The sequence below is a fragment of the Borostomias antarcticus genome, assembly GCF_949987555.1.
Source record: "Borostomias antarcticus genome assembly, chromosome: 5".
NCBI classification, from domain to species: Eukaryota; Metazoa; Chordata; class Actinopteri; order Stomiiformes; family Stomiidae; genus Borostomias; species Borostomias antarcticus.
The window spans coordinates 23,565,441-23,592,204 of record NC_140238.1 but is presented as its reverse complement, the minus strand read 5'-3'; the positions used below and the strand labels follow the sequence as shown (position 1 = coordinate 23,592,204).

The 26,764-nt window shown below is 47.1% G+C and overlaps 3 protein-coding genes across 7 annotated transcripts; 2 read left to right on the top strand and 1 right to left on the bottom strand.

Annotated features, from left to right (window-relative positions):
* Nucleotides 1-302: 302 nt before the first annotated feature.
* rac3a (Rac family small GTPase 3a) lies at nucleotides 303-6,277 on the top strand (the record flags this gene model as incomplete). Of its 2 annotated transcripts, none has more annotated exons than XM_084437794.1 (6): nucleotides 303-337; nucleotides 2,816-2,887; nucleotides 2,976-3,093; nucleotides 5,272-5,334; nucleotides 5,764-5,923; nucleotides 6,147-6,277. In XM_084437794.1, 6 exons carry the CDS (start codon nucleotides 303-305, stop codon nucleotides 6,275-6,277), a joined length of 579 nt encoding a protein of 192 aa, XP_084293920.1. The 2 variants fall into 2 exon arrangements, with proteins under 2 accessions (XP_084293920.1, XP_084293919.1); XM_084437793.1 differs by having other exon boundaries at nucleotides 2,976-3,144.
* Nucleotides 6,278-7,820: 1,543 nt separating this feature from the next.
* Nucleotides 7,821-18,782, top strand: gps1 (G protein pathway suppressor 1). Of its 4 annotated transcripts, none has more exons than XM_084437551.1 (14): nucleotides 7,821-7,868; nucleotides 10,215-10,307; nucleotides 10,641-10,822; nucleotides 11,044-11,208; nucleotides 12,147-12,282; nucleotides 12,852-12,929; nucleotides 13,043-13,100; nucleotides 13,303-13,388; nucleotides 13,497-13,591; nucleotides 15,085-15,190; nucleotides 15,289-15,369; nucleotides 16,494-16,631; nucleotides 17,514-17,648; nucleotides 17,952-18,782. In XM_084437551.1, the coding sequence occupies exons 1-14, from the start codon at nucleotides 7,836-7,838 to the stop codon at nucleotides 18,024-18,026; spliced, it is 1,461 nt and encodes a 486-aa protein (XP_084293677.1). In that variant the 5' UTR covers nucleotides 7,821-7,835; the 3' UTR covers nucleotides 18,027-18,782. The 4 variants fall into 4 exon arrangements, with proteins under 4 accessions (XP_084293677.1, XP_084293676.1, XP_084293679.1 ...); XM_084437550.1 differs by having other exon boundaries at nucleotides 13,040-13,100; XM_084437553.1 differs by having other exon boundaries at nucleotides 13,040-13,100; nucleotides 16,422-16,631.
* Nucleotides 18,783-18,990: 208 nt separating this feature from the next.
* On the bottom strand, nucleotides 18,991-25,439 carry dus1l (dihydrouridine synthase 1-like). Its single transcript, XM_084437738.1, has 14 exons — nucleotides 25,411-25,439; nucleotides 24,641-24,961; nucleotides 24,434-24,542; nucleotides 24,057-24,107; nucleotides 23,843-23,955; nucleotides 23,571-23,653; nucleotides 22,956-23,059; nucleotides 22,671-22,818; nucleotides 22,442-22,538; nucleotides 20,560-20,642; nucleotides 20,291-20,463; nucleotides 20,096-20,133; nucleotides 19,759-19,834; nucleotides 18,991-19,624 (listed from the first exon to the last, which is right to left on the bottom strand). The coding sequence occupies exons 2-14, from the start codon at nucleotides 24,902-24,904 to the stop codon at nucleotides 19,548-19,550; spliced, it is 1,416 nt and encodes a 471-aa protein (XP_084293864.1). The 5' UTR covers nucleotides 24,905-24,961; nucleotides 25,411-25,439; the 3' UTR covers nucleotides 18,991-19,547.
* Nucleotides 25,440-26,764: the final 1,325 nt, after the last annotated feature.

Sequence of the window (26,764 nt, the reverse complement as noted above, 5' to 3'; positions counted from 1 at the left end):
GTTATAGGAATAACTAGCCTATACATCCCTTTAGTTGCTTGCTTTGTCTCAAATTGTCTGCTAATCCGATTAATTCTCCCAGGTTAACTGGGCTACCGAGCATAGTATGTACCTGTCCCTTTAAAACAGTTCGTTCTTTTCCGGAGGGTATATTCTCCGGAGCTTCGGGTCCTCTCGGTAGAAGCTCCGCTCGCTGCAGCCGTACCAGCCCACTTTATTCAGACGCAAGAAATTATCAAGCCATTTGGCGTTCTTATACGCTTTTCACACTCCGCTGCTGGATACCACGACCTACACAGCAAATGCAGGCCATTAAATGCGTAGTTGTTGGTGATGGGTAAGAGTTTTTGTTCGTGTGAAACGTAAAATTTTCATTTCTAGCGTGTGATTCGCATCTATGGGAGCAATTGTTGCGAGTAGGGCAGGGGCTGGCGAGTTGAATGGATCGGCATTCAGCTCCCTACTATAGGCTAGTGCATGAGCGTGAGATGAATGTGGAACATGTTTACCATTGATTTTCTCATAGCCTTCTCTAACAGTTTATGAATACCTGCATTCAAATAATGTATGCGTGACATTGAATTTGTTCAAGAGTGAGTTGTTTTTTTTCTTTTACAACATCTGAACCCTACCTAGCCTAAAGGTATTTAATTCAAATATAGCATGCTTACAAAGTGCTCCAGCTTTCAATGTAATTTTTTAGCGTTCATCTAAATAAAACCAAATATCCAAAACATCAAGAGTTTGGGTCTGTGATGGAGAATGTCAAACGAACGACTCCCAGAGAGGTTCGACTTGATCTGAGATGACGTCATATTTCACACCTACATAATTATAGTACCTATGGCCCGTCTCTCCAGGCAGCGAGAAAAAAATACTACAGACCTGCGGTAGGCCTACTATGCTTTAGAAGAGATTCTTGTAGTGTCTCAAACATAAATGGTCCGTTGGAGTGAGTGGTTCTGGGTGGGGGATAGGCTGTCGTGCAGATGTGCGGCGAGGCGCAGATAGGCTAGACTCTAGAGAATCATGGTGGACAGGGGTATAGTGGAGGGTGAACCCAAGTAAACACAATTTACCCACCTCTTTACAATGAGGCTGTGAGTTTACTCTCCTCGACATATTTACCCACCCATGTGTCTACCACTACACCCCTGATGTGGAATATTTCAGTAGGGAGAAAAACAGAAGTAGTAGTAATAGCTGTAGTAGCCTAGTTTATTGATCACTAGGGAGAAATTGACAGTTACACCATCAAAATACAATAAAGGAACACAGTCTCTACAAATAGGCCTAAGCTAAGCTACCCATTCTTCTGTCAGAACATTTGAAAAGTAAACTAGATGTGAACACAAGTACAGTATGGGGATTACTTTGGTTTTATGGCTCAAACTCTTGTTTGGTGACTCGGATGTTTCAAAAATAGAAAAATATTGACATTGTTCAAGACATATGAATATTAAACTATGGGTTTAGCTGTAGTTTAGTTAATTTAGTTTTCCGAGATGGTCATTGCTGAAGGAGTCCTCAGTGATTAGTTCACCCCCTTAGCAAATCACAATTTCGTCATCGCATTCAAAGGATGCTGATTGGCCTGGCTGGTTCAATGTCTTGATAAGGACACTTGGGCACTGCCGGGGGCTGGGATCGAACCGCCGGCCGCTCTTCCTCCCGTTACAGTGGGTTACTGTAAGCTACAGTAATAGTGCTGTTAGTGCTGCCTGAAGACGCCTGGTATTTCTCGGTTCCCTCCGTCTGCGGGATCTCGCACTCTGCGTTCTTTGAGGGATGATGACATTTTCTCCTGGAGGGTGGAGTCGGAGCACACACACACACACACACACACACACACACACACACACTGGCTCCGTCAGTTTCACTCATCTTGCTGTCTTCTTTTTGTTGTTGTATCCCTTCCCTCTTCTGTCTTTTTATTCCTCTACATCCTTCCTTTCTAACCCTTCTCTAAACATGTTCTAATCCTAACCTTTCTCTAACCATGTTCTAACCCTAACCCTTCTCTAACCATGTTCTAACCCTAACCCTTCTCTAACCATGTTCTAACCCTAACCCTTCTCTAACCATGTTCTAAGCTTAACCCTTCTCTAACCATGTTCTAAGCTTAACCCTTCTCTAACCATGTTCTAACCCTAACCCTTCTCTAACCATGTTCTAACCCTAACCCTTCTCTAACCATGTTCTAAGCTTAACCCTTCTCTATGCATGTTCTAGTGACAGCAGATCCCCCAAAAAGCTCATTACTATACTGAATGACCTTCATAGTCAATAGATCCACTAGATGCATAATGTTATCTGTGAATGACCTTGTTTGTGGTTTACCAAATTGTAACATTGTTGCTGTTGATATATCCGTTACTTGGAAAAATTACGCTAGCTAGTGTTTTTAGAACGTCCAAGCTGATGTATACTGCTTATGATGTCATACTGTATATCCACCTAGTCTGGCTCCAGCCCCTAGAAACTCACGCCCACTTTAATTTCCAAAATGGGATTCAGGGTCTGGAAGTGCTCTCGTCCAGAATGCTTTTTCAGTTGGAATTGCAACCAGGCAAATCGGCATCCTTTGAATGTGATGACGAAATGAAACTGTGCGATGTGATTTGCTTGGGGATGACCTAATCGCTGAGGACTCCTTCAGCAATGACCATCTCGGAAAACAGCTGCAATAGGAACCTGTTCAGGCTGAATAATGAAGTCAAACGAAATGGCAACTCAGTCTGAGTGTCAGACTAACATCTGCCATCTTTCATGTTTCCCTGTCTCTATCCAACATCTCTGTCTATTTCTCCTTCAGAGCGGTGGGTAAGACATGTCTGCTCATCAGCTACACCACCAACGCCTTCCCTGGAGAGTACATCCCTACAGTGTGAGTGTGTGTGTGTGTGTGTGTGTGTGTGTGTGTGTGTGTGTGTACAGTAAAAGAATCCTTCTGAACATCCTTCACGTCTTGGCAGGTTTGACAACTACTCTGCCAACGTGATGGTGGACGGAAAACCGGTCAACCTGGGCCTCTGGGACACAGCAGGACAGGAGGACTACGACCGGCTCAGACCGCTGTCCTACCCACAGACGGTAACACACACACACACACACACACACACACACACACACACACACACACACACACACAGTAATGCACTCACACACACAAACACACACCACACACAAACACACACACACACAACCATGCCACATATTGCTTTCTGTCTTTCTACCATGCTTTATTTTGCATGTCTCACCCTCGTCCTTCATCCTTCCTGCCCTGAGGTAGTATCTCTGCACCGCCTTCCTGTCCCAGCCCTCCATCTGGGGTGTTGCAGCCTAATTCATTTCTCACACAGCTTCCTGTCTGTGTCTATCTCCCCCACCAGCAGCTCCAACAGTAATAGTTCCTTTCAAACCTGCTGGACAGTTGCCTGCTGCCATTAATAGGGGGGATATTTCAACGCAGCACATGTCAGTCTTAAGGGAAAGACACTTGCACAGCGAACGCGTCATCGCCCACACATGCTGCATGTTGTCAGCATGTACAGTTGTTGGATGTGTAGATGGAGTGGGCTTTTCTAGTTCAGATTTATTTATAGAGCTGGCATATAGGCCCATCATATTTTTTGTTTGGTCTTAAATGTAAGCATTTATTCAAAAGTAGGTGGTGAATTGAACTATTGGTGATTAAAATAGTTTTATATAAAAATAACCTTAAGTGATTTTAACTTTCTGTAAGATAAAAGATCTGCAATGAAAATAAATAAATAAACAGAAACATGAAAAATAGGCCATGCAATAAGATGTATGATGTATGATAATCTATGGCTCATTTAAATTATGTTCACAACATTGTGTTACCTTTCATGAGTATGTTCTTGAAACACAGTCTCTCCCTCCCTCTGCTGTCCGTATAGTGTTACTGCGCCATAGTGGATCTGCTCAATGCATTCTACAGGGTTTTATGCTGCGTTCCATTTGTGTCGGAGCTCAGGATTTGGTGCCCGGGATTTGTAGTTCTAGGAAAGTGATCTATTGTTAGCCATTGTGAGCGATACCAGTTGATAACAACAAGCTTTCACTTATTGTTCATGCGCAGAGTATCCATCTTGATTGACGTCAGCAGCTGATGTTGATGAAGTCGGAATAGATTTTTTATCCCGAGTAAAATGGTAGAAATCCCAAGTGACGTATTTGATGACGAGTTTGACGTCGAATCCGGGAATCCCAACGTTTCCGATACAAATGGAATGCAGCATAATAACAAGCACCAAAAGGGCTACGTAACACCTCACGCTCTGAACTCTGTGGATTTAGAAAGTAGACGGACTCGTAGAATAAACTTTACTCTAACTAAGACACTACGCATAGTTTTTTTTATGTAGAAAGCAAAATGTACATAGAAATGAGAAAAATGAATTGAGGCGAGCGCCCTCCAGTGGTGAGCTCTGGTACATGTGTGACAGACGCAAGAATGCAAAGCATACATGTAGCACACACACTAACATACAGGAGTCAATCTAATAGCCCTCCCTCACTTTCATCAGTTGGGGTACAAAAATATGCACTTTAACAATCCCCTTTGGGAGGAAATTCGGCCAACCAGTGGTCTTAGAAGCAAGGATGAAGGCCACAGCCTTGATAGAAATAACAGGTGTCAGAATACTTCATTGCCCGCATAGTTTCTGGATTTAAAGAGTGTTTTCCTGCAACCAAGGCTCCAAGCTGGCTCTGTATTGAGCCCTGACTGGCAGCTCTCGTCAGGTGGTATAGTTGCTCTAGTTGCGAGGTTCTGGTTTTGCATTGTGACAATACCTGTCCTGAATATCAATGCCCCCCTAGAACCACAAGCCCCATTTTCAGAAAGAGTCAAATGCAAGACGTGGACTTTCAGAATTAAAGACTTACATCTAAGGTAGTCTTTTGTGATGTACTTCACAAAGACGCAGGGAAGAATTGCGTCCATAATTAATAACTACCAAACTCTCGTAGCCACAGAATAACCAGGAAATGAAGAGATTGCTGTCAGCTGTGCTGTGATGCTTCAAACTCCCATTTTTGTTTTGACTACGTACATGCGCTCCTTCCTTCACATTTACCTCTAATACAAGTCATATTCTCACAGCTTCCTCAATGTGGAAAACATGAAATATCTCATGTGGCTATAAAATACACTGTAGCTTTTATGTACAGACAACATTACAGTTAATTGGATTGAGCTGTTTCCGTAGAGTATTCACGTTTGTGTCTGTGGACTCCTCTCAGGACGTGTTCCTGATATGTTTCTCCCTGGTGAGCCCCGCCTCCTTCGAGAACGTCAGAGCTAAGGTTAGTGCCTCGACCGTGTTTCAACCACAGTTCAAGCATGGTTCACGTTCCATTCAACTGGCAAGAACACTCAACAAGAGCATTAGATGACATAGTGCTCATTTAAGAAGTACACTGAGTAATGATAAGAAGTTGACTTTTCCCCCAACCTTTGAGTGAGTCAGTGCCTGTGCATTACTGCACATAGAGCAGATATTCTATGTTTACAGTGGTACCCAGAGATGACCTTTGACCCTGTGTGTGATGTTTACAGTGGTACCCAGAGGTGACCTTTGACCCTGTGTGTGATGTTTACAGTGGTACCCAGAGGTGACCTTTGACCCTGTGTGTGATGTTTACAGTGGTACCCAGAGGTGACCTTTGACCTTGTGTGTGCGGTTTACAGTGTTACCCAGAGGTGACCTTTGACCTTGTGTGTGCGGTTTACAGTGGTACCCAGAGGTGCGTCACCACTGCCCAAACACGCCCATCATCCTGGTGGGCACCAAATTGGACCTGAGGGACGACAAGGACACCATCGAAAGGCTGAGGGACAAGAAGCTCTCTCCCATTACCTACCCCCAGGGCCTGGCTATGGCCAGGGAGATAGGTAGGGGTGTGTGTGTGTGTGTGTGTGTGTGTGTGTGTGTGTGTGTGTGTGTGTGTGTGCGTGCGTGCGTGCGTGCATGCATGCAAGCAAGCGTGTACACAGTTGCACTGTTTAGTTGTGTCATCTTTCTTTACCTCTCTCTCTCTCTCTCTCTCTCTCTCTCTCTCTCTCTCTCTCCCTCTCTGACTTACCAACCGACCGTCATGTTTGTCTGTCCTCGCAGGTGCAGTGAAATACCTGGAGTGCTCCGCCCTTACCCAGAGGGGGCTGAAGACTGTCTTTGACGAGGCCATCCGCGCCGTCCTCTGCCCCCCGCCCGTCAAGAAGAGGGGCAAGAAATGCACAGTCTTCTGAGGTGTAGGAGGAGGGCCTTTCAGAAGGAGAGGGGCGGCCATGACACAGTTACTGTGGTTAGGGGACTGTTTGGAAACAGTGATCTACTGTACAGAAAGGGTTAATCCTCGTCATATGCAATGTTCCTCAGACATTGGTCAGCTAACGCAGGAGTGGGCAGTTTATGAACCATAAAGGCACAATTTAAATATGGAGCCCAACTTCAGGGCTTTTTTGAGTAAATTCTGTGTGACTTATGCCTTAAACCAATTGGATGAATTTAAAGGGTCCCTGTCTTAAATCATGAAGCACAGACATAGGGAACTGCAACTAGAACCTTTCTAGTTGCACAGATGACATTACGTTTTTTTCTACAATCCTGTTCAACTGAAACTCTTTCTTAAAACACAAATACCTGCTATCTCAATAGCACATTCTTTACTCTGTGTTGAGCTCTTTTACAAGCTGGTGCTGGTGGCATTGTGACAACATAGCTTGCTTTTGTCGCAGGTATGCTTCTTTAAATTTCATGAAAAGTTTGCTAATATTTGTGAATCTTAAAGGTGTGAACAATGTAATGTGAAAAGCTTCTGTTAGCCCAAACACTGTAGAATGGAAGACTGAACCTCATAGACAAGCTGAAATGTCCGTTTTAACACAGTTTTTCTTTACCAATTTGGAGGATTGACTGAAAGGAGTATGTTTGTATTTACAGCATAGGTATCTAACCCAGCTTCTGGAAATGCAAGTATGAGGTGAACAGGTGTTGAATCCACTAACACTTTGTAAGACAGGTGTTATAGCTGGGCTAGAATGAAATCACCTCAGCTCTCCTGGCATTTGTTGAATGTTTTTCTTATTAAACGTGCGTTCTTACCGATGTAACTGCTCTTTCCAGGGACCAGGAAGTAACTTGAAACAGGATTCAATTATTTTGTTGCATTGCAGTAACTAAGAATCAGAATCAGCTATATTTGATGCCCACCCAGGGGAGAAGGTTTGACGATGTGCCATTGTGAAGTGTGCTTTGTTGAACTAGCAGCATGCCAAATTGTGAACTTGCGGAATCCAGGCAAGAATTTTGCTGAAAAGATTCCAGCCTTGAGTATGTCTTTTGAATACCTATATTTTCCATCTCTCAGTATACTGTGTGTGTATGTGCGTGTGAGCGAGTGAGTGAGACAGACGTATGCTGTTTTTTGTTTATTACTTCTGTAACCAGCATCTTGATTCTATATTATTGCCTCTGTAATAATCTGTTAATTCTGAGGACAAGGTCTTGAAAGAAACAATAATAATCATTTAACTGAAAAAAGAACTGTTACGAGTTTTAATGTTGCCAAAATAAATCTGCTTACTAAAACAGTGTAGGTCTTGGCTATAATGATTTTAAAGGGTTATACGTCAATAAAGAAACGCACATGAATGTATCATGCTTTCTTTTATTTCTTTCTAGTTTAATTAGACTGCTTAGGTCGGTGTGGTGGGTGTGGTGGTGCGTGTTTGTTGTGTTGGGGACCTTGATACAAGAGGCACCGCCTCCCCGGATGCAGTCGCTGTGTGTCTGCAGAGAGAGGAGATGCCTCTACCCGTGCAGGTCTTCAACTTTCAGGTAAACGTATCCTTGTGTAAATGTTTTCTCATAATTTCTCAGATCAAGAGCTCATTTGACGGAAAATGTTGTACTCTGAATCTTGTTTCAATAGAATGTGTCAATTTGCATGCCAAACCTAGCTAGCATACATGTCAATGTCTTGTGGCCGAGGAGCTTAGCTTAGCTAGCCAACGATAATCAAGGTTCACTTTTACCTGAGTCTGACGAAGTTTAGCGTTAGGGCTAACAAAATTAGCAAGCTTATGGTTACTCTACGGTGGTTGTTTTTCCTCAGTTCAAAGGTGGCTATGAGTCTAACAGTAAGTTACCGTTGAATCAGTGCTTGCTAGTTAGACCAAGTGAGGTAGCTAATAGACTAGTGCCAACTAGGGTAATGTAAACAGTTCGATGGCTCCTGTTGTTGAGCTTCTAAGTTACAACGTTAGCTGTTAGTAAGTTACCAAGCTAGTCAACTGTTTGATACAGCTACCCAAAGGTTAGTATAGATACCACATTGGTTAAAAAAAGACCAGTACACACACCCTACAGTCCAGGTAAACAAACTATTTTAGAGGGTCGTGGAGATGATAGATCCCTTGTGTGTGGTGTCCTCTCTTCAGGAGAGTTCAGTGTCAGGGGTTGGGGTCGCTGCAGGGATGGAGACCCAGGATCAGAGCAGGGAGGCAGGCAGAACCGGTTCCCGACAGGCAGGCAGAGCTGTGTCCAGAGAGGCAGAGCAGAGAGGCAGCAGCGACAGGGCCAGCCCAGCAAGCAGACATGATGGTGGCCACCAGGCGTCTCCGCCCTTGGCCGGTCTGCTCCTCTGCTCCGCCCAGAGCGGCAGCCCCAGCAGGTCAGACCTGCCCGCCCTCCTGCCCTTCACAGCGGGCGACTACCTGCTGAGCAGCAGCCTCTCCTCCTGCTCCCTGCTCTCAGAGGTAAACTAGGCTGACCACGCCAGCCCAAACAGGCTGACCACGCCAGCCCAAACAGGCTGACCACGCCAGCCCAAACAGGCTGACCACGCCAGCCCAAACAGGCTGACCACGCCAGCCCAAACAGGCTGACCACGCCAGCGAAAACAGGCTGACCACGCCAGCCCAAACAGGCTGACCACACCAGCCCAAACAGGCTGACCACGCCAGCGAAAACAGGCTGACCACGCCAGCCCAAACAGGCTGACCACTCCAGCCCAAACAGGCTGACCCCACCAGCCCAAACAGGCTGACCCCACCAGCCCAAACAGGCTGACCCCACCAGCCCAAACAGGCTGACCACACCAGCCCAAACAGAACGGTTGAACAGAGTAGACCAGAACAGATGAACACAATAGTCGAACATGCTACCACCTGGCTTATCCTGTGACAAAGCAGTTATAGACAGCGATTCTTTAAGTTAACAGTTAACAGACCCTCAACTGAATTCCTGATATTGAACACATTCTAATTAGGCTACATCACTATATACTGCCTAGCAAGGCCAGTTAGTTACCAACCACAGATCAGATGCCACAGAAATAAAAAGGTTAATATACAGAGCACATGTGACCTACAATGTTTACATTCAATTCTGGTTTCTCTAATCCTCACGCTGTCTCTGTTGGTAGAACTGAGTGCCTGGTCAACGGGCAGTTCAACGAAGCCCTGGTGCTAGTCTCTCTCCAGACTTTAATCGCTGCGCTCCGCATTCTACATAATAGAGTCTGTGCCACTTCGAAGCCCACACTGGTGATCTGAGGGCGTATCGTCGGGTCAACATTGAAAGAGCGACAGGTCGTAGCAGCAAATGAGAGACGCTAGCCCAGCTTAGCCCAGATGGACGGGCATATCTATGGGTGGGAACGCCTGATTGCCAATATTGTTACTGATTGGTGTTGCTTGCCAGTGAATTGCCAGGATTTCAACACCAGATTTTTGCATGAAGTGTCCCAGACCCATAGAGAGATCTGCAGCATGCAGTAACATAGTTAGTGTAGCTTATGTAGTGTATCAGCGAAAGAACTCTCATCTGGCATTGAGACTACCTAGGTGGCTTTCTCTGTACCATGAGAGGAGGAGACTGAGGAGAGGAATGGGTTTGGTCTCGCTGCTCCAGACTGTTGATGGCGCTTCTTGAATTATTTGTGCTTTCCCCACCCTCAGTGATTCTACATAATTTAGCACCCAGTCGTATTTCATATTAGCATGTTATTGTTCATTTTAGGGTCAGGTGTGAGTTGGACCAGTATTCCCCTGTATGCTCCTCTAAACATGGTCTATTAAGTAGGCTTTTCTGCACGGTAGATATCCATGTGTTTAGTATGAGTCTTTTCCTGAGCTCTCCACCTCTCCCTCTCTCTCCCTCTCTCTCTCCCCCTCCCCCCAGGGGTGTGTGGAGCCCATGCAGATTGATGTGGACCCCCAGGAAGACCAGCAGAATGCACCAGACAACAACTATGTGGTGGAGAACCCAACACTGGTACGTCACCTTAACCCTGCTGGCTAACCCTAAACCCCTTGCCTAACGCTAAACCCCATGCCTAGCCCTAACCCTGCTGCCTAGCCCTAACCCTAACCCTGCTGCCTAACCCTAACCCTGCTGCCTAACCCTAACCCTGCTGCCTAACCCTAACCCTGCTGCCTAACCTTAACCCTGCTGCCTAACCCTAACCCTGCTGCCTAACCCTAACCCTGCTGCCTAACCCTAACACTCACACTGCTGCCTGAGAGACAACAGGGCCGAGATATGCTTATGGAAATCTGCTTAGTTGCTATGGAGTTCTGTAGTGTGTGTGTATGTGTGTGTGTTCAGGACCTGGAGCAGTATGCAGCCAGCTACAGCGGTCTGATGCGGATGGAGAGGCTGCTGTTCGTAGCGGACCACTGCCCCCAGCTGCGGGCGGAGGCCCTTAAGATGGCGCTGTCCTTCATCCAGAAGACCTTCAACGTCGACGTGTATGAGGAGATCCACCACAAGCTCACTGAGGCCACACGGTGTGTGTGTGTATCTGTGTGTATCTGCATGCGCGCAAGATTTAATACCCTGGAATCAATGGTATTTACATTGCAGTCTGGGGGCAGCATTTGCAGTCAATGGTTTGTGTATGGGGTGTGATTTCTGTAGGGTCATGTAAAACATGTGCGTGACTGAAAGTGTGTGTGTGCTGATTATGTGTGAACATCAGCCTCTCTGCCCCCCCCCCCCTCCTCTCCAGGGGTGTCCAGGGGGTCCCGGACGCAGTGCCTGAAGGGGCGGCGGAGCCCCCTCCCCTGGACACGGCCTGGGCCGAGGCCACCAGGAAGAAGGCCCTCCTCAAGCTGGAGAAGCTGGACACGGACCTGAAGAACTACAAGGGCAACTCCATCAAAGAGAGCATCAGGTACCAAACACCACTCTGTTGATTATGCTGCGTTCCATTTGTATCGGAAACATTAGGATTCCTGGGTGGGTTCGACGTGAAAGTCGTCATCAATACGTCACCTGAACTCGGGATTTCCACCATTTTACTTGGGATAAAAAATCTATCCCGACTTCATCAACGTCAGCTGCTGACGTTAATCAAGATGGCTACTCCGCGCATCAACAATAAGTGAAAGCTGTAATAAGACAGTTTCTTAGCGCTTATTAACTGGTATAGCTAACAATGGCTAACAATAGCTAACTTGGCTAGAACAACAAAGAAGGATCGAAAGTGGGTTTTTCCGAGTTTTGTTTCTGGAACTCATTCAACTGGGATGTGAAGCCGCATCGAGCGCCAAATCCAGAACTCCGATACAAAAAGGATGCAACATTAATGAACTAGTAGCAGTACTTTATTGATTAATGAACTAGCAGTAGTAACAGTACTTTATTGATTAATGAACTAGCAGCAGTACTTTATTGATTAATGAACTAGCAGTAGTAGCAGTACTTTATTGATTAATAAACTAGCAGTAGTAGCAGTACTTTATTGATTAATGAACTAGCAGTACTTTATTGATTAATGAACTAGCAGTAGTAGCAATACTTTATTGATTAATGAACTAGCAGTAGTAGCAGTACTTTATTGATTAATGAACTAGCAGTAGTAGCAGTACTTAATGGATCCCCGGAGGTGAAATTGCATAATTTCTAACAGAAACATTTACTAAACTAAACTCCTCTATTGTTTGAGTCTGTCTGAGTCAGGACATCTTCTTTTACTGATGGCTTCTTCGCCCACCATCCACTCTTCACTCTCTCCATCCTTCCCTCTGTCGTCCTCCTCTGCGCTGTGTACCGACTCTCTCTCTCCATCCATCCCTCTCTCCGTCATCTTCCTCTGCGCTGTGTACCCAGGAGAGGGCACGATGACCTGGGCGATCACTACTTAGACTGCGGTGACCTCAGCAACGCCCTCAAGTGCTACTCCCGAGCCAGAGACTACTGCACCAGTGCCAAGCACGTCATCAACATGTGTCTTAATGTCATCAAGGTAGGCGGAATGGTATCATCAACATGTGTCTTAAAGGAGAAGGCTCGTTTTTGACAATCTGGACCTTATTTACGGCATATTATAAGACGTTTGACTCACAGAGATAACTTTGGTGTAATTTGGAGGCCTGTAGAAGAAATTTAAAATCCAGCGCGAGCCAACTATATCCATGTAATGGCGGCGGACGGGGCACTGAGAATGCAGCTTCTAAAAAATCTATTTTCTGAAACCGAAACAGTTGTTTTCATCAATCTGTCTTTATGAATCGCTAGTTGTGCTTACATAGAGCGTAGGCCTGTTGTGGTTTTTCACATGCCTCTGTGATATGATCTTTAGAAACGTCTTTAGAAACGAAATAGCTTCCTCACTTGCTCCAGCACGCATGCGCACAGCGTGAAACGTCTTATAATATGCCGTAAATAAGGTCCAGGTTGTCAAAAACGAGCATTGTCCTTTAATGTCATCAAGGTAGGCGGAATGGTGTCATCAACATGCTTCTGTGTCATCAAAGCGGTACTGAATGGGCCCAGAGAGCATCGTGTGTCATACAGTCTATTTCTACCCTGTAGGTTAGTGTTTACCTCCAGAACTGGTCACATGTACTTAGCTACGTCAGCAAGGCAGAATCCACTCCAGAGATCGCAGAGGTGAGCACTGTCTCACTGTTATCAACACACACAAACACACCCTCCCTTGTGGTTAGTTCCAGTGAAATGAATGACAGATAATAACTGTATGTGCTTCTGTTTGAATGTAGCAGAGAGGGGAGAGAGACAGTCAGAACCAGGCCATCCTCACCAAGCTAAAATGTGCAGCAGGTAAGATGAGAATCTCTCCAGGTTAAATGATGCATTGTCTAAAAGCCCTCTGGTATACTCTGGTGGGGTTCATGTATACATAGCTAGTGTATAGTGGAGCCTAGAGCAGGCCCTGGAGGGTAGGGGGGGGTAGTGAGTTGGTCTGGCCAGAGACGGAGGTAGTGTTGCTGGGGTAGCTGACGTGTCTGTGCCCCCCCCCCAGGCCTGGCGGAGCTGGCCTCCAGGAAATACAAACCGGCCGCCAAGTGTTTTCTCCAAGCTTCCTTTGACCACTGCGACTTCCCAGAGGTTAGGAAACCTGTCACTGCAATTTCACCTGACCCACCTCCCTTCTCCCAACAGCCGACCGTAACCTGGACTAATGTTGTGTGTGTGTGTGTGTGTTCGTTCCTGCAGCTCCTGTCGTCCAGTAATGTAGCTGTGTACGGGGGCATGTGTGCATTGGCCACCTTCGACAGGCAGGAGCTGCAACGCAACATCATCTCCAGCAGGTGCTGAACCACACAACACCACACTAGTACTACACCACACAACACCACACAACATCACCCTAGTACTACACAACACAACATCACCCTAGTACTACACAACACCACACTAGTACAACACCACCCTAGTACCACACAACACCACCCTAGTACCACACAACACCACCCTAGTACTACACAACACCACCCTAGTACCACACACCACCCTAGTACTACACAACACTACACTAGTACCACACAACACCACCCTAGTACCACACCACCACCCTAGTACTACACAACACCACCCTAGTACCACACAACACCACCCTAGTACCACACAACACCACCCTAGTACCACACAACACCACCCTAGTACTACACAACACTACACTAGTACTACACAACACCACCCTAGTACCACACAACACCACCCTAGTACCACACAACACCACCCTAGTACCACACAACACCAGTACTACACAACACCACACTAGTACCACACACCACCCTAGTACCACACATCACCCTAGTACTACACAACACCACCCTAGTACTACACAACACCACACTAGTACCGCACTACACCACCCTAGTACTACACAACACCACCCTAGTACTACACAACACTACACTAGTACTACACAACACCACACTAGTACCACACAACACTACACTAGTACTACACAACACCACCCTAGTACTACACAACACCACACTAGTACCACACAACACTACACTAGTACCACACAACACCACCCTAGTACTACACAACACTACACTAGTACCACACAACACCACACTAGTACCACACAACACCACACTAGTACCACACAACACTACACTAGTACTACACAACACTACACTAGTACCGCACAACACCACACTAGTACCGCACAACACCACCCTAGTACTACACAACACTACACTAGTACCACACAACACCACCCTAGTACTGCACAACACCACCCTAGTACCACACAACACTACACTAGTACTACACTACACTAGTACTACACAACACTACACTAGTACTACACAACACCACACTAGTACCACACAACACCACCCTAGTACTACACAACACCACCCTAGTACTACACAACACCACTCTAGTACTACACAACACCACACAACACCCTAGTACCACACAACACCACACTAGTACTACACAACACCACCCTAGTACCACACAACACTACACTAGTACCACACAACACCACTCTAGTACTACACAACACCACACAACACCACCCTAGTACCACACAACACTACACTAGTACTACACAACACTACACTAGTACTACACAACACCACCCTAGTACCTGGCGTTAACATTGTCATAAGCGGCCCTAAGTCATGCGTATAATATGCACAGTTGGTTCTTGATTCTGTATGTTGAGGTGATTCCAGCTAGTTAGGAGGTGTTTCTCTTGCATCACTATAAGGAACGTGACAACTGGTCTCACTTGTTCCATCATCTGACCCTCTCCTCTCTCTCTCTTCTCTCTCTCCAGCTCCTTCAAGTTATTTCTGGAGCTGGAGCCTCAGGTCCGTGACATCATCTTCAAGTTCTACGAGTCAAAGTACGCGTCGTGTCTGAAACTGTTGGACGACATGAAGGTAAGAAAAACCACCGTGGTTCTCAGACGCTAGAGGTTATTCTGGAATGGTTATATTTCTGTACCTGACACCTGTACTTCTCTCTCTCTCTCTGTCAGGACAACCTTCTACTGGACATGTATCTGGCACCTCACGTTAGAACACTGTACACACAAATCAGGAACAGAGCCCTCATTCAGGTGAGGTAGCAGACATACACACACATGCCTATACCTACCTACCTCAAACGACTTGTCTGTCATATAGACATTATATTTACTAGTGCACAGTAACAGCAACATTTCATTGTGACTACAGCGTATATTACATGTGACAAATAAAAAACCGTGATCTTTTGTAACAGTGCCCGCTGTGTTGTTGTTCCACTATCTCTCGATCTAAAACTGACATTTTGGCTCCTTAGGTGAATGGGCGGCCGTGTTCGGGTGGCTCTGTGGCACCCCCCTCAGGTCACACCCCAGTGTTTTGGCTCTGAGCAGGACATGTTTGTTATTGCTGTGTTCGTTACATTGAGATAGGCTGTGTTCCGAATCGCATACTTCTACTTCTTACTACCAGTACCTACTATAGCTGCCCTTAGATTCGTCTACAGCTGTCACAACTCGCACATGTGATGCACATTTCCGCTGCGCACCGGATTGTGTCAGAATAGCCAGAAAAGCCTGCTGGCTTGCATACTGCAAAATACGACCGGATGTAGTAGGACATCCTGGTATTTTTGCCATACTGCATGTGGCATACTATGTATTGGGACATACTACATCCTGTTTTGGCATACTATATAGTAGGGTAGTATGCGATTCGGAATGCAGCCATAGCTTTCTGCCAGTCCAGACTCCGTGTCTGGGTGACCTTCACATGTCGAGATATGACTGTTTCAATATCCCGCAGCCCCCCCTGGTGGCTAGGCCTGGTTGTGGCAGTCGATCCTACCCAAATGGCCCTTCGGTTTCTAGAATAGGCTCTGTGCACCAGCTCCACTACTTCCTGAAAGTCACTTGGCATCTTTATTTCCTGTCCTATATGATTGGATTAAGTGATTAATCAGGTGTGCGGCAGACCCAGCGCACACCTGATTAATCACTTAATCCAATCATATTGGACAGGAAATAAAGATGCCAAGTGACTTTCAGGAAGTAGTGGAGCTGGTGCACAGAGCCTATTGTATTTAGAAGATAAGATGATGGATGGGATTCAAATACAGTGAATTTGACCTCAACCATTTGATTAGCGACTGATTGCATGCAGTTTGACTAAGATGTTAAATGTGTGTGTGTGTGTGCGCGCGTGCGTATGTGTTCAGTACTTCAGCCCGTATGCGTCGGCAGACATGACTAAGATGGCGCAGGCCTTCAACACCACGGTGCCATCTCTGGAGGACGAGCTCACTCAACTCATACTGGAGGGCCTCATCAACGCACGCATTGACTCCCACAGCAAGGTAGACACTCCCACAAGGTAGACACACTCCCACAAGGTAGACACACTCCCACAAGGTAGACACACTCCCACAAGGTAGACACACTCCCACAACAAGGTAGACACACTCCCACAAGGTAGACACACTCCCACAAGGTAGACACACTCCCACAACAAGGTAGACACACTCCCACAAGGTAGACACACTCCCACAACAAGGTAGACACACTCCCACAAGGTAGACACACTCCCACAAGGTAGACACACTCCCACAACAAGGTAGACACACTCCCACAAGGTAGACACACTCCCACAACAAGGTAGACACACTCCCACAAGGTAGACACACTCCCACAAGGTAGACACACTCCCACAAGGTAGACACACTCCCACAAGGTAGACACACTCCCACAAGGTAGACACACTCCCACAAGGTAGACACACTCCCACAAGGTAGACACACTCCCACAAGGTAGACACACTCCCACAAGGTAGACACTCCCACAAGGTAGACACACTCCCACAAGGTAGACACACTCCCACAAGGTACACACTCCCACAACAAGGTAGACACACTCCCACAAGGTAGACACACTCCCACAACAAGGTAGACACACTCCCACAAGGTAGACACACTCCCACAACAAGGTAGACACACTCCCACAAGGTAGACACACTCCCACAAGGTAGACATACTCCCACAACAAGGTAGACACACTCCCACAACAAGGTAGACACACTCTTTGTCTCACTCCCCAGTGTCTCTGGGTCACCTTCACAGGGGGACCAGATGCTGCGACACAAAAACACTTTGAGCTTCATCATACGGGCGGGGCAGCTTCTGAATGTGACCCTAGTGTCAGGTGCCTTTACAGTGTCACTTCCTGTTCCCATGCCGCGTCAGATCCTGTATGCGCGGAATGTGGACCAGAGGAACTCCACGTTCGATAGGTCGTTCCACATGGGGAAGGAGTTCCAGAGACGAGCCAAAGCCATGATCCTCCGCGCAGCTGTGCTGCGCAACCAGATCCACGTCAAGGTACTAGAGAGACACACCCCCCAGAGGGTAGACCCCCCCCCCCCCCCCCACCTTCATTTTTCGATAAACTCAAGGAGTATCAGGCCAAGAAGGTAATTGAAACGTTGTGTATGGACACTGAGAACGCAAAGGCAGTGGAAGCATCTTGCCATGAACACTGGAGATTTTCAAGTGGGCCTCGAGTCCAAAAAGGTTGGGAACCACTGGTGTAATAGAACAGTCACAAGACCCATTTTTCAGGGCAGTATTTGTAAGAGATTCCTGACTGACTGTGCCCTCCCTCCCTCTCTGTCTCTCCACAAGTCACCACCAAGAGAAGGCAGTCAGGGCGAGCTCACACCTGCCAACAGCCAAACCCGGATGAGCACCAACATGTGAGGGGGACCTTCACCCTCCCCCCCTCAGATCTGGTCCTCTGGTAGGAGCCACTACGGGGGGACTCCAAAGGAGAGCAGGGAAGAAACTCCTCACTTCCTTGCTGAAGAAAGACAAATATAACACTAAAGACTTTATTTAACGTTGGGGGGGGGGGGCTTTTTTTGCTCAAATGAAAGGATGTTTTGGGAAAAAGGAGAGAAAGTGAGATGCAGCACTGAAACGGCTGTACCAGTCTGGTTAAACAGCTGTACTGGTCTGCCTGTACCAGTCTGGTTAAACAGCTGTACCGGTCTGCCTGTACCAGTCTAGTTAAACAGCTGTACTGGTCTGTCTGTACCAGTCTGGTTAAACAGCTGTACTGGTCTGTCTGTACCAGTCTGGTTAAACAGATGTACCAGTCTGCCTGTACCAGTCTGGTTAAACAGCTGTACTGGTCTGTCTGTACCAGTCTGGTTAAACAGCTGTACCGGTCTGCCTGTACCAGTCTAGTTAAACAGCTGTACTGGTCTGTCTGTACCAGTCTGGTTAAACAGCTGTACTGGTCTGTCTGTACCAGTCTGGTTAAACAGCTGTACCGGTCTGTCTGTACCAGTCTAGTTAAACAGCTGTACTGGTCTGTCTGTACCAGTCTGGTTAAACAGCTGTACCGGTCTGTCTGTACCAGTCTGGTTAAACAGCTGTTATCAGTCTGTCTGAAGGGGTCTGTAGCGGTCGGTCTGTACAGGTCCGTTTTGTTCTTTGTAAGAGATGCAGTTCCTCCATCTTGACGGATCCTTGGTTACACATTGACAAAAACCTCATCACAGAATACATTTTTAAATAAAAAAAGACATACAAAAAAGAAGTCTGGTTTCACTTTGGGCTTTTGTAGATTAGGAGGTAGCCACTAGCCAGCACAGGTACATATACTCAGGTTCTCTTGCGACATACAAATGCCATGGAGATGAGGATTAGTGAACAGTCTCCCATTTTATTAAGGGGGGGGGGGGTGCAGGAAGCTGCCACAAAGATTGTGCAAGATAGAAATGTACAGGCATGACGTTTCTCAAACAATTGAGAATATTATCCAATCTATACCTTGCTTTTCTATCTGATAGTTGATAGTCTTCCAGTACTGATGTACTGAGTAAATCGATGTGTAGTCAAGCCACAAACCCCTTTCTTATTCTAACTAGTTCAGATCTGACAGGCAGCTGTGTCTTTCTTATTGTAACGGGTTCAGATCTGACGGGTAGCTGTGTGCTCCTCTGACGGCCCTGCAGGTAAACCCAACCCCCCGAAAACCAAGGCCCAGCAAGCTCAGAAACGTAAAACCTACAACCAAACACCTTCCCAAATAGGTCAAGAGAAAACACCAAGTTAACAACCAAAGCTTTCAACAGACTGATCTGTGGGTTTTCTAACCTGACATGTTCTCCTTGTTCCTGGGCTCTGCTTCCATGACAGAGTGGTGTTCCAGAATCCAGGACCATAAACTAGTCTTTCCAGATCACTCAAGTTTGTACTTTTGACCAGCATAATCTATACACTCCCAACAATCAGTATTAGATCGCCTGCCTTCTGTTTCTCCGCCTTGGTCTTGCATCTCAGCCCGTGACCTAGGAAGAAAGTGTGGATTGTTCTTTGGTCAGGATTTGACTGTTGAAGTGTATAATTATTTAGTGAGTGAGTGTTCTTTGGTCAGGATTTGACTGTTGAAGTGTATAATTCTTTAGTGAATGAGTGTACTCACTAGGGCAGTCTGCCACCTCCTTATGTGCTTTCTTCTTACAGCACGCTCGACACAAGCTGAAGACACACTTCAGCCCCTAGCAGGTGAGAGACAGGTGAGAGGCAGGGAGGCAGGTGAGAGGCAGGTGAGAGGCAGGGAGGCAGGTGAGAGGCAGGTGAGGGGCAGAGAGGCCTGCAGGCCATTGTAAACACTTTCACTACCACAGAAACATAAAATACACACACCACAACAACTAAAACAACACACCACAACAACTAAAACACACCACAACAACTAAAACAAGGAGGCAGTACACATTTCACTACTTGGTAAAGACTGATTTGAACAATCTGCTCACCTTCGGGTTGCCACACTGATCACACTTTATATACTTTGCTGCAGAGAAACAAAAGGAGAAACATTTGTCCAAGGCGTGTAAATAATGATCAGTTACCAGTTAAATACTTCTGGGTCAAAATGGTATCAGAAACGCTGCCAAAAACAACAACTACTTGTGACTAAAGAGATGTGACGCCTCTGCCACTGGACTCACGTTTGTGCTCGGAACTGAAGTTCTTGTGGGGGTTGCGAGCCTTCTTCTTCTGTTTGTTCTTGGACAGGGCGTCCCCGTCGGTCGGCCCGTCAGAGTCCTCCAGCGCCCTCTTGTGGCTCTCTGCCTTCTTCACTACCTCCACACTGTTGCCGTTAGCAACCGCCTCCTTCGGACTGGAGCGTTTGAGGCGATTATGAAAGTCAACCCAGCGGTACGTGGATCAATGAAACTAAACGTTTGTATTTAGAGTCCTATGTCGGGTCACTCACGGCGGTCTGACGTACGGCTGGCAGATCCAATGAGGGAAGGGCAGCCCCTCCCCCCGTCCCACCTCTCCTCTGGCCATCTCCTCCTGCACGAACCAGCCACACGGAGAGGAAGTGATGTCGTTAATTCGGTTCTGTCTTCTAGACAGGGTCTCATGGAGAATGGTAGAGGACAAGCCCCTCTCTTCCTTGCACATTCCTGAACGTGTGTATCCATCAGCAGGGCTCGAAGCATGGGCTTTTAAAGGGATAGTTTGTAATTTTGGACATTGGGCCACATGTTTGACTTAATCATAATGTTGACTGATGGAGATAATTTCCAGCTGAATCTCGTTCAGGTTGTGGTTAGAATGTCCACCCTGAGATTGGGAGGTTGGGATATCAAAGACATAAAAAAAAAATGGTACCCAAAGCCTCCCTGCTTGGCACTCAGCATCAAGGGTTGGATTGGGGCTAAGTCCCTGCGACATACTAGCGTCATGTCTAGGGGGTGTACCATTCGTTCTCGAGGCTACTTATTTGTCGTTCGGGCATTCATGGCATGCTAATCCCCGTCAGAGTCCAGTTCCAGTTAAAAACAAGAAATGATACCTCAACAGATACAAAAACTCCTTCATTCCACTATCAGTTAGTCTCAAACTCTGACCATAAGCAGTGTTTATGTATGTATGTATGTATGCATGCATGCATGCATGTATGAATGCACTTTAAACTGTTTGCACATGTTTGCACTAATGTTTGTTTTGTCCTTGTTATGGCATCTTTGCACTGTATGTAGCGGCCTGTATGTCTGAGACAAATTTCCCTTGGGACAAATAAAGGAATCTTGAATCTTAATGCTCGTGCAATCAAACCAAACTGGCTAGCATTCCAAGAAAACTCACTTAAACACTCCAAACAAGTAAGGATAGGCTCTGTGCACCAGCTTCACTACTTCCTGAAAGCCACTTGGCTTCTTTATTTCCTGTCCAATATGATTGGATTAAGTGATTAATCAGGTGTGCACTGGGTCTGCCTCACACCTGATTAATCACTTAATCCAATCATATAGGACAGGAAATAAAGATGCCAAGTGACTTTCAGGAAGTAGTGGAGCTGGTGCACAGAGCCTATTACCAGATAAACTAAACTCATCCTCCAAAGTCAGACATACCTCTTTCGAACGTGGCCATTGCAACTTGTTGTGTTGATAGTAAGAGAATAGTCTACTCTTCTGTTCCTTGTTGTTTTGAAGACAATAGTGCCGGCTACTTATGTATTGCTCTGCCATTTACATTTCTATATTTACAGAGAGAGCCATATAGGTCTGAACAAACGAATGGGTTCAACGATAATTGGACTTAATAAAACGATGGTATAAAAGTGGTGAGGAGGAGGTGGTGGGGGGGAGGTGAGGAGGAGGTGGTGGTGAGGAGGAGGTGGTGGGGGGGAGGTGTGGAGGAGGTGGTGGGGGGGAGGTGAGGAGGTGGTGGGGGGGAGGTGGGGGGGGAGGTGAGGAGGTGGTGGGGGGGAGGTGAGGAGGAGGTGGTGAGGAGGAGGTGGTGGGGGGGAGGTGAGGAGGAGGTGGTGGGGGGGAGGTGAGGAGGAGGTGGTGAGGAGGAGGTGGTGGGGGGGAGGTGAGGAGGTGGTGGGGGGGAGGTGAGGGGGAGGTGAGGAGGTGGTGGGGGGGAGGTGAGGAGGTGGTGGGGGGGAGGTGAGGGGGAGGTGAGGAGGTGGTGGGGGGGAGGTGAGAAGGAGGTGGTGAGGAGGAGTTGGTGAGGAGGAGGTGAGGAGAAGGTGGTGAGGAGGAGGTGGTGAGGAGGTGGTGGGGGGGAGGTGAGGAGGAGGTCAGGAGGGGAGGAGGAAAGGCCAGGAGGAGGAGGGCAGTCTGGTGATCTGTTGGTACCTGACAGCGCAGCTTGAGCTGTCTGCTGACCTCGGCCAGAGCCTCCAAGGTCTTCATCTTGGCCAGGTCCTCTCTCAGGTCCTGGTGGATCTGCAGCCTGCACAGACACACACGTACACAGTTCACAAACAGCCGCCTGCTTAACGACTAAAATGTGAGCGTAAAACAATTCCTGTTTCCTCTAACCAGGGCGTGTGTATGTGTGTGACAGTGACAGACAGTGACGTACGTGTGGTGCCACATCTTGAAGAGGTGAGCTCGTACGTAGGACAGCGTACCTGGGGGGTGCTGCCTGACCACCTCCAGGTACTCCTCCGCCATCTCCCACACCGGCGGGCTGCGGCCCGCAAACAGTGCTGGGTTGTGCAGGTTCCCCTCTGAGACACACACACACACACACAATCACACACTGAGACCAACAGGCCACATGGGCCACTAATGACACGGTGGTTACTGAGACACTGTGGTGGAAAAGTGCACACATGCACGATGGCGGCGGCGGCGTTCTCCTCACCTGCGCTCATCACCCCCTGCACGCCCGTCTCCTCTAGGCAGCGCTCCACGTCGCTCAGGTGCTGTATGTTGCCATTGGCGAACACCGGGATGCTAACGGCGTTCCTACGGCAACCAGACATACACCCGTTTAGTCGCCGTGTGTAGGCGTGTACGAAGTTACAAATGGAAGATCCGTTCTAGGGTCTTCGCTTAAATAATAACGTGTCTGCTCCGTATCTGTCCGTTGCGATTTCTCTCAGTTCGCCCCGGTCATCGGAGAGCATGCGTGCTGTAGGGAGGGCTAGTGATGGACAGACCACCGCTGAGGACTGACCAGGTATCTGCCTCCCATGTTCGTCACTGAACGAACGTACACCTTTTTCGAATTACACATTCCTACTGTGTGTAAAAACTACCTGGCAAATCAAGCTGATTCTGATTTTGACAGGAGGGAAGGAGAGAGGCTCACAGGTTAGGTTAGGATTGGGGAGGGATTCGAACCCCGGTCTCCCAAGTTAAAACAGCTGGCGAGTTGTCAGCCTAAAATAACTAGTCTTCACACCCTTCCAGAGGATGTAGATGGAGGGGTGGGGGGCTGTATCTGGGGGCTGGTATCTGAGGGCTGGTATCTGACCTGACAGCCTTGATATGCTCCCAACTGGCGATGCCCGTCATGGCTCCCTTCTGGTCTTTGGTCCGACCGTGGACCGTGAGCAGCTGACAGAGGAGAGCGAGCAGATCAGCACCGTCGGGCTCCACTGGATCACAGGCTACATGCCATTCCGCCCTGCCTCGCTTTCACTGGGCGATTGTGAGTGTTCATACGTGTGTGTGTGTGTGCGGTTATGTGTTTATACGTGCATGTGAAACTCTAGCACTACAAGTTTCACTCCTGGTCTTCCTTACCTGACAGCCGGCCTTCTCCAGCATCTGAGCGTACTTCACCGTCTTCTCCACCTCGTTGAACACGCGGATCTTACACGTGATGGGCACAGAGATCTTCTCGTTAGCCAGCTTAACTGCAGAGAGGAACAGGTGGGGGCAATATGTTTTTTCAGACAGGTTCAAAAACGGGATAAAACATTTAAACAACTCTCTCCTATTCTCAAGGTGGACTTACTCATCTTTTCAAGCAGGTCCCATTCGTCTTGAAGGAAGACTCCATAGCGGCCTGTGAACCACACACCATTCTTACAGATCTACAGAAACGACTGTTCCAGATCACTTATGAGTCAGAGAAAATCAATTACTGTGCTTAATTACAATAAAATACACCCATGTTAACCTGCTTCAATTAGCACAACAGCCAATGAGAAGACAGAATCGGTTCTGGAATCGGAGCACCCCTGGTCCCAATTGTATGCATACAGAGTAAATACTTTTTATGGGCAGCTTTAGTACGTACTGGTAGTAAAAAGTAGAAGTATGCGATTCAGAACGCAGCCCAGGTCTACCTGTCTTTCTCTGGGCAGGGGGCGGGGTGCAGGTGTAGCTCACCTCTCTTAGCGATCATCTGGGGGCAGCCCAGGTTGAGGTCGATGGCGTCGCAGTAGTCCTGGGCCAGCAGAGCCGCCTGAACAAACACCTCCGGGTCGTTGGCACAGAACTGAGAGGAGGAGGAGGAGGTGTGTGGGGGGTTTATAACACACACACACACACTAATGATTCTATCCAGAGTAGAGCAGGCAGGTGCGAGGTCCTCACCTGCGTGATGAGCGGTCGGTCCTCCGCGCACACCTCGTTGTAGAGGTTTTCCCGCCGGTAGTTGGCGTCGCGCACGAACACCTGCGCGTGCAGCATGGGCGTGTAGCACAGCTGGGCGCCATGGCGACGGCTCAGCAGGCGCCAGGCCAGCTCGCTCTGGTCCACCATGGGCGCCACCACGTAGCGCGCGCCCTTCAGGGTCGTTCGCCAGAAGTCGAAGCCCTGCAGCTTGGTCATGGTGTCGAAGCCCTGCAGCTTGGTCATGGTGCCGGCAGCCCGCTATGGAGGGCGGTTAACCAAAACCCGAGAAGCTCTGCTGCACTGCAAACATCCAGGCAAAGTCAGATAGATCTCTGAACGAGAGGTCGGGTTTTGCAGTAATAATGCCTTAGCTAACTATGGGACGTTTAACTGTAAACTCGGTACGACCGTTGCTTGTTAACATTAATTTAATCGTAAAGATACTGAATGTTCTAACTCCACCACCAAAACAGTGATCGAACGCATGTCTAGATGTGTGTGCGCTGTAGTCAGTGCAATGCCTCAGTCAGCATAACTCACTAGCTATGCCACACGCTAACGTTACACGTTTATGCTAGCTAGCAGCAAGCTCACTACACATGACTAATTGGAAATGCTTATTCCGGTTTGGGAGATTGCGGCATAATTAAACAAATAAACTGAATGCATAAATATAAGTATATCTACGTTGATGTAAAAGCACAATAAAACGGTAACACAACTTTTCTAAATAATAATCTACATGATACCTGAGGTCGGAAACGACAGACGTTCTGCAAGGTTTTCAATCGAGTGTTACGTTCAAATATTTCCGAGGGGAAACATGACTGATTCAAAGGGTTCCATAAAATAACCCGTTTGGGAGGATTACACATAATTTCTAAACGAATTACTGTGGCTTTGGAGGAAGTAAGTGCCTCTTTTCCAATAGGTTAGCCTACCTTATTTGACAGGAGTAAAACAAATCACAAAAATACCGATGACATAACTGAATGTATCGCATTGCATTGCAAACTGTGGAAGCAAAGAAAAAGGACACGGGGGCGACAGTTCTCTTACGAGGGAGCGCATGTCGTAATTCCATCGTAAAAGAGCAATAATGGCCATTCAGAAATTGGTAAATTGACAGATCCAGAGATACCTTATACCAGATATAGGTTATTATGTCATTAGCCTATGTCAACAAAGTGGCATTTATTTTTCATTGTAGGCTATTTGCAGAATTACAGAGATTGTGTCAACAGATCACAGAAGAGATCGTTCATATGACAAACCTGGGATTATTCCAAAGGAGACAGCAGCATTATGGGCCATATACGAAAATAAGGATAAGACAATGCTTGAAGACTTTCCCCCCAATTGTTTGATTAATTAATTAATACTTTAAGCATTTTTTCAACCCATTGCTGTAGGCCTATCTTTAAAAGTAAGCAGCAGCAGCAACAACAACAACAACAACAACGCATGCACACGCACACACACACACACACAACAAACAGGCTAACTACTTTGAGATCAGACAGCCAGACTGATTGTTACATCCAATAGTATTTCACCATGGTGATCTCTTAGTAACCACAACAGACTGGAATGACTGCACTGTCACCATGACTGAAAGACCAAGATTCATACTATGACTATGACTATAGGCCTGATGCTGTAAACTGTGTGTGTGTGTGTGTGTGTGTGTATATGTGTGTGTGTGTGTGTGTGTGTGAATGCGCACCCATGTGTTCACACATAAATAAACCAGCCTTTCACCTTGTGTGTATCTTGACTAATGTATATGATTCCCACACACATTATATAGCTGACCCTGAAACTGCCCCTGAGAAAAAAAAGACAGAAGCCAATTGTATCTAAGTGAGCACCTCCCTTTCTGGCCAAACCAAGCGGAAAGGATGGTGGTCCCCTGTAACCCAGAAGGATGGCCCCCCATTTACCCAGCAGGAATCTAATGTTGGCACAAACCTAATCACTGTGGTGTCTTGCTATGTTATGCTAAGCACAGAAGCCAAGTAAGTAGTGTGCTTGAGTACACATTATTTTCAGCTTTGTTCAATTTTGTCTATCTTATAGAGTATACGTATGTATACCTGAGTC

What these genes read in the sequence shown, in the direction of transcription:
- gps1 (XM_084437553.1), top strand. Translation starts at nt 7,836, where the DNA reads ATGCCTCTACCCGTGCAGGTCTTCAACTTTCAG. An exon ending in TGCAGGTCTTCAACTTTCAG is followed by an intron (nt 7,869 to 10,214) that starts GTAAACGTATCC and finishes CCCTCCCCCCAG; the next exon opens with GGGTGTGTGGAGCCCATGCA. An exon ending in CAAGCTAAAATGTGCAGCAG is followed by an intron (nt 13,101 to 13,302) that starts GTAAGATGAGAA and finishes CCCCCCCCCCAG; the next exon opens with GCCTGGCGGAGCTGGCCTCC.
- dus1l (XM_084437738.1), bottom strand. Translation starts at nt 24,904, where the DNA reads ATGACCAAGCTGCAGGGCTTCGACACCATGACCAAGCTGCAGGGCTTC. An exon ending in ACCGACCGCTCATCACGCAG is followed by an intron (nt 24,543 to 24,640) that starts GTGAGGACCTCG and finishes TCCTCCTCTCAG; the next exon opens with TTCTGTGCCAACGACCCGGA. An exon ending in CAGCCGTACGTCAGACCGCC is followed by an intron (nt 20,464 to 20,559) that starts GTGAGTGACCCG and finishes CAAACGCTCCAG; the next exon opens with TCCGAAGGAGGCGGTTGCTA.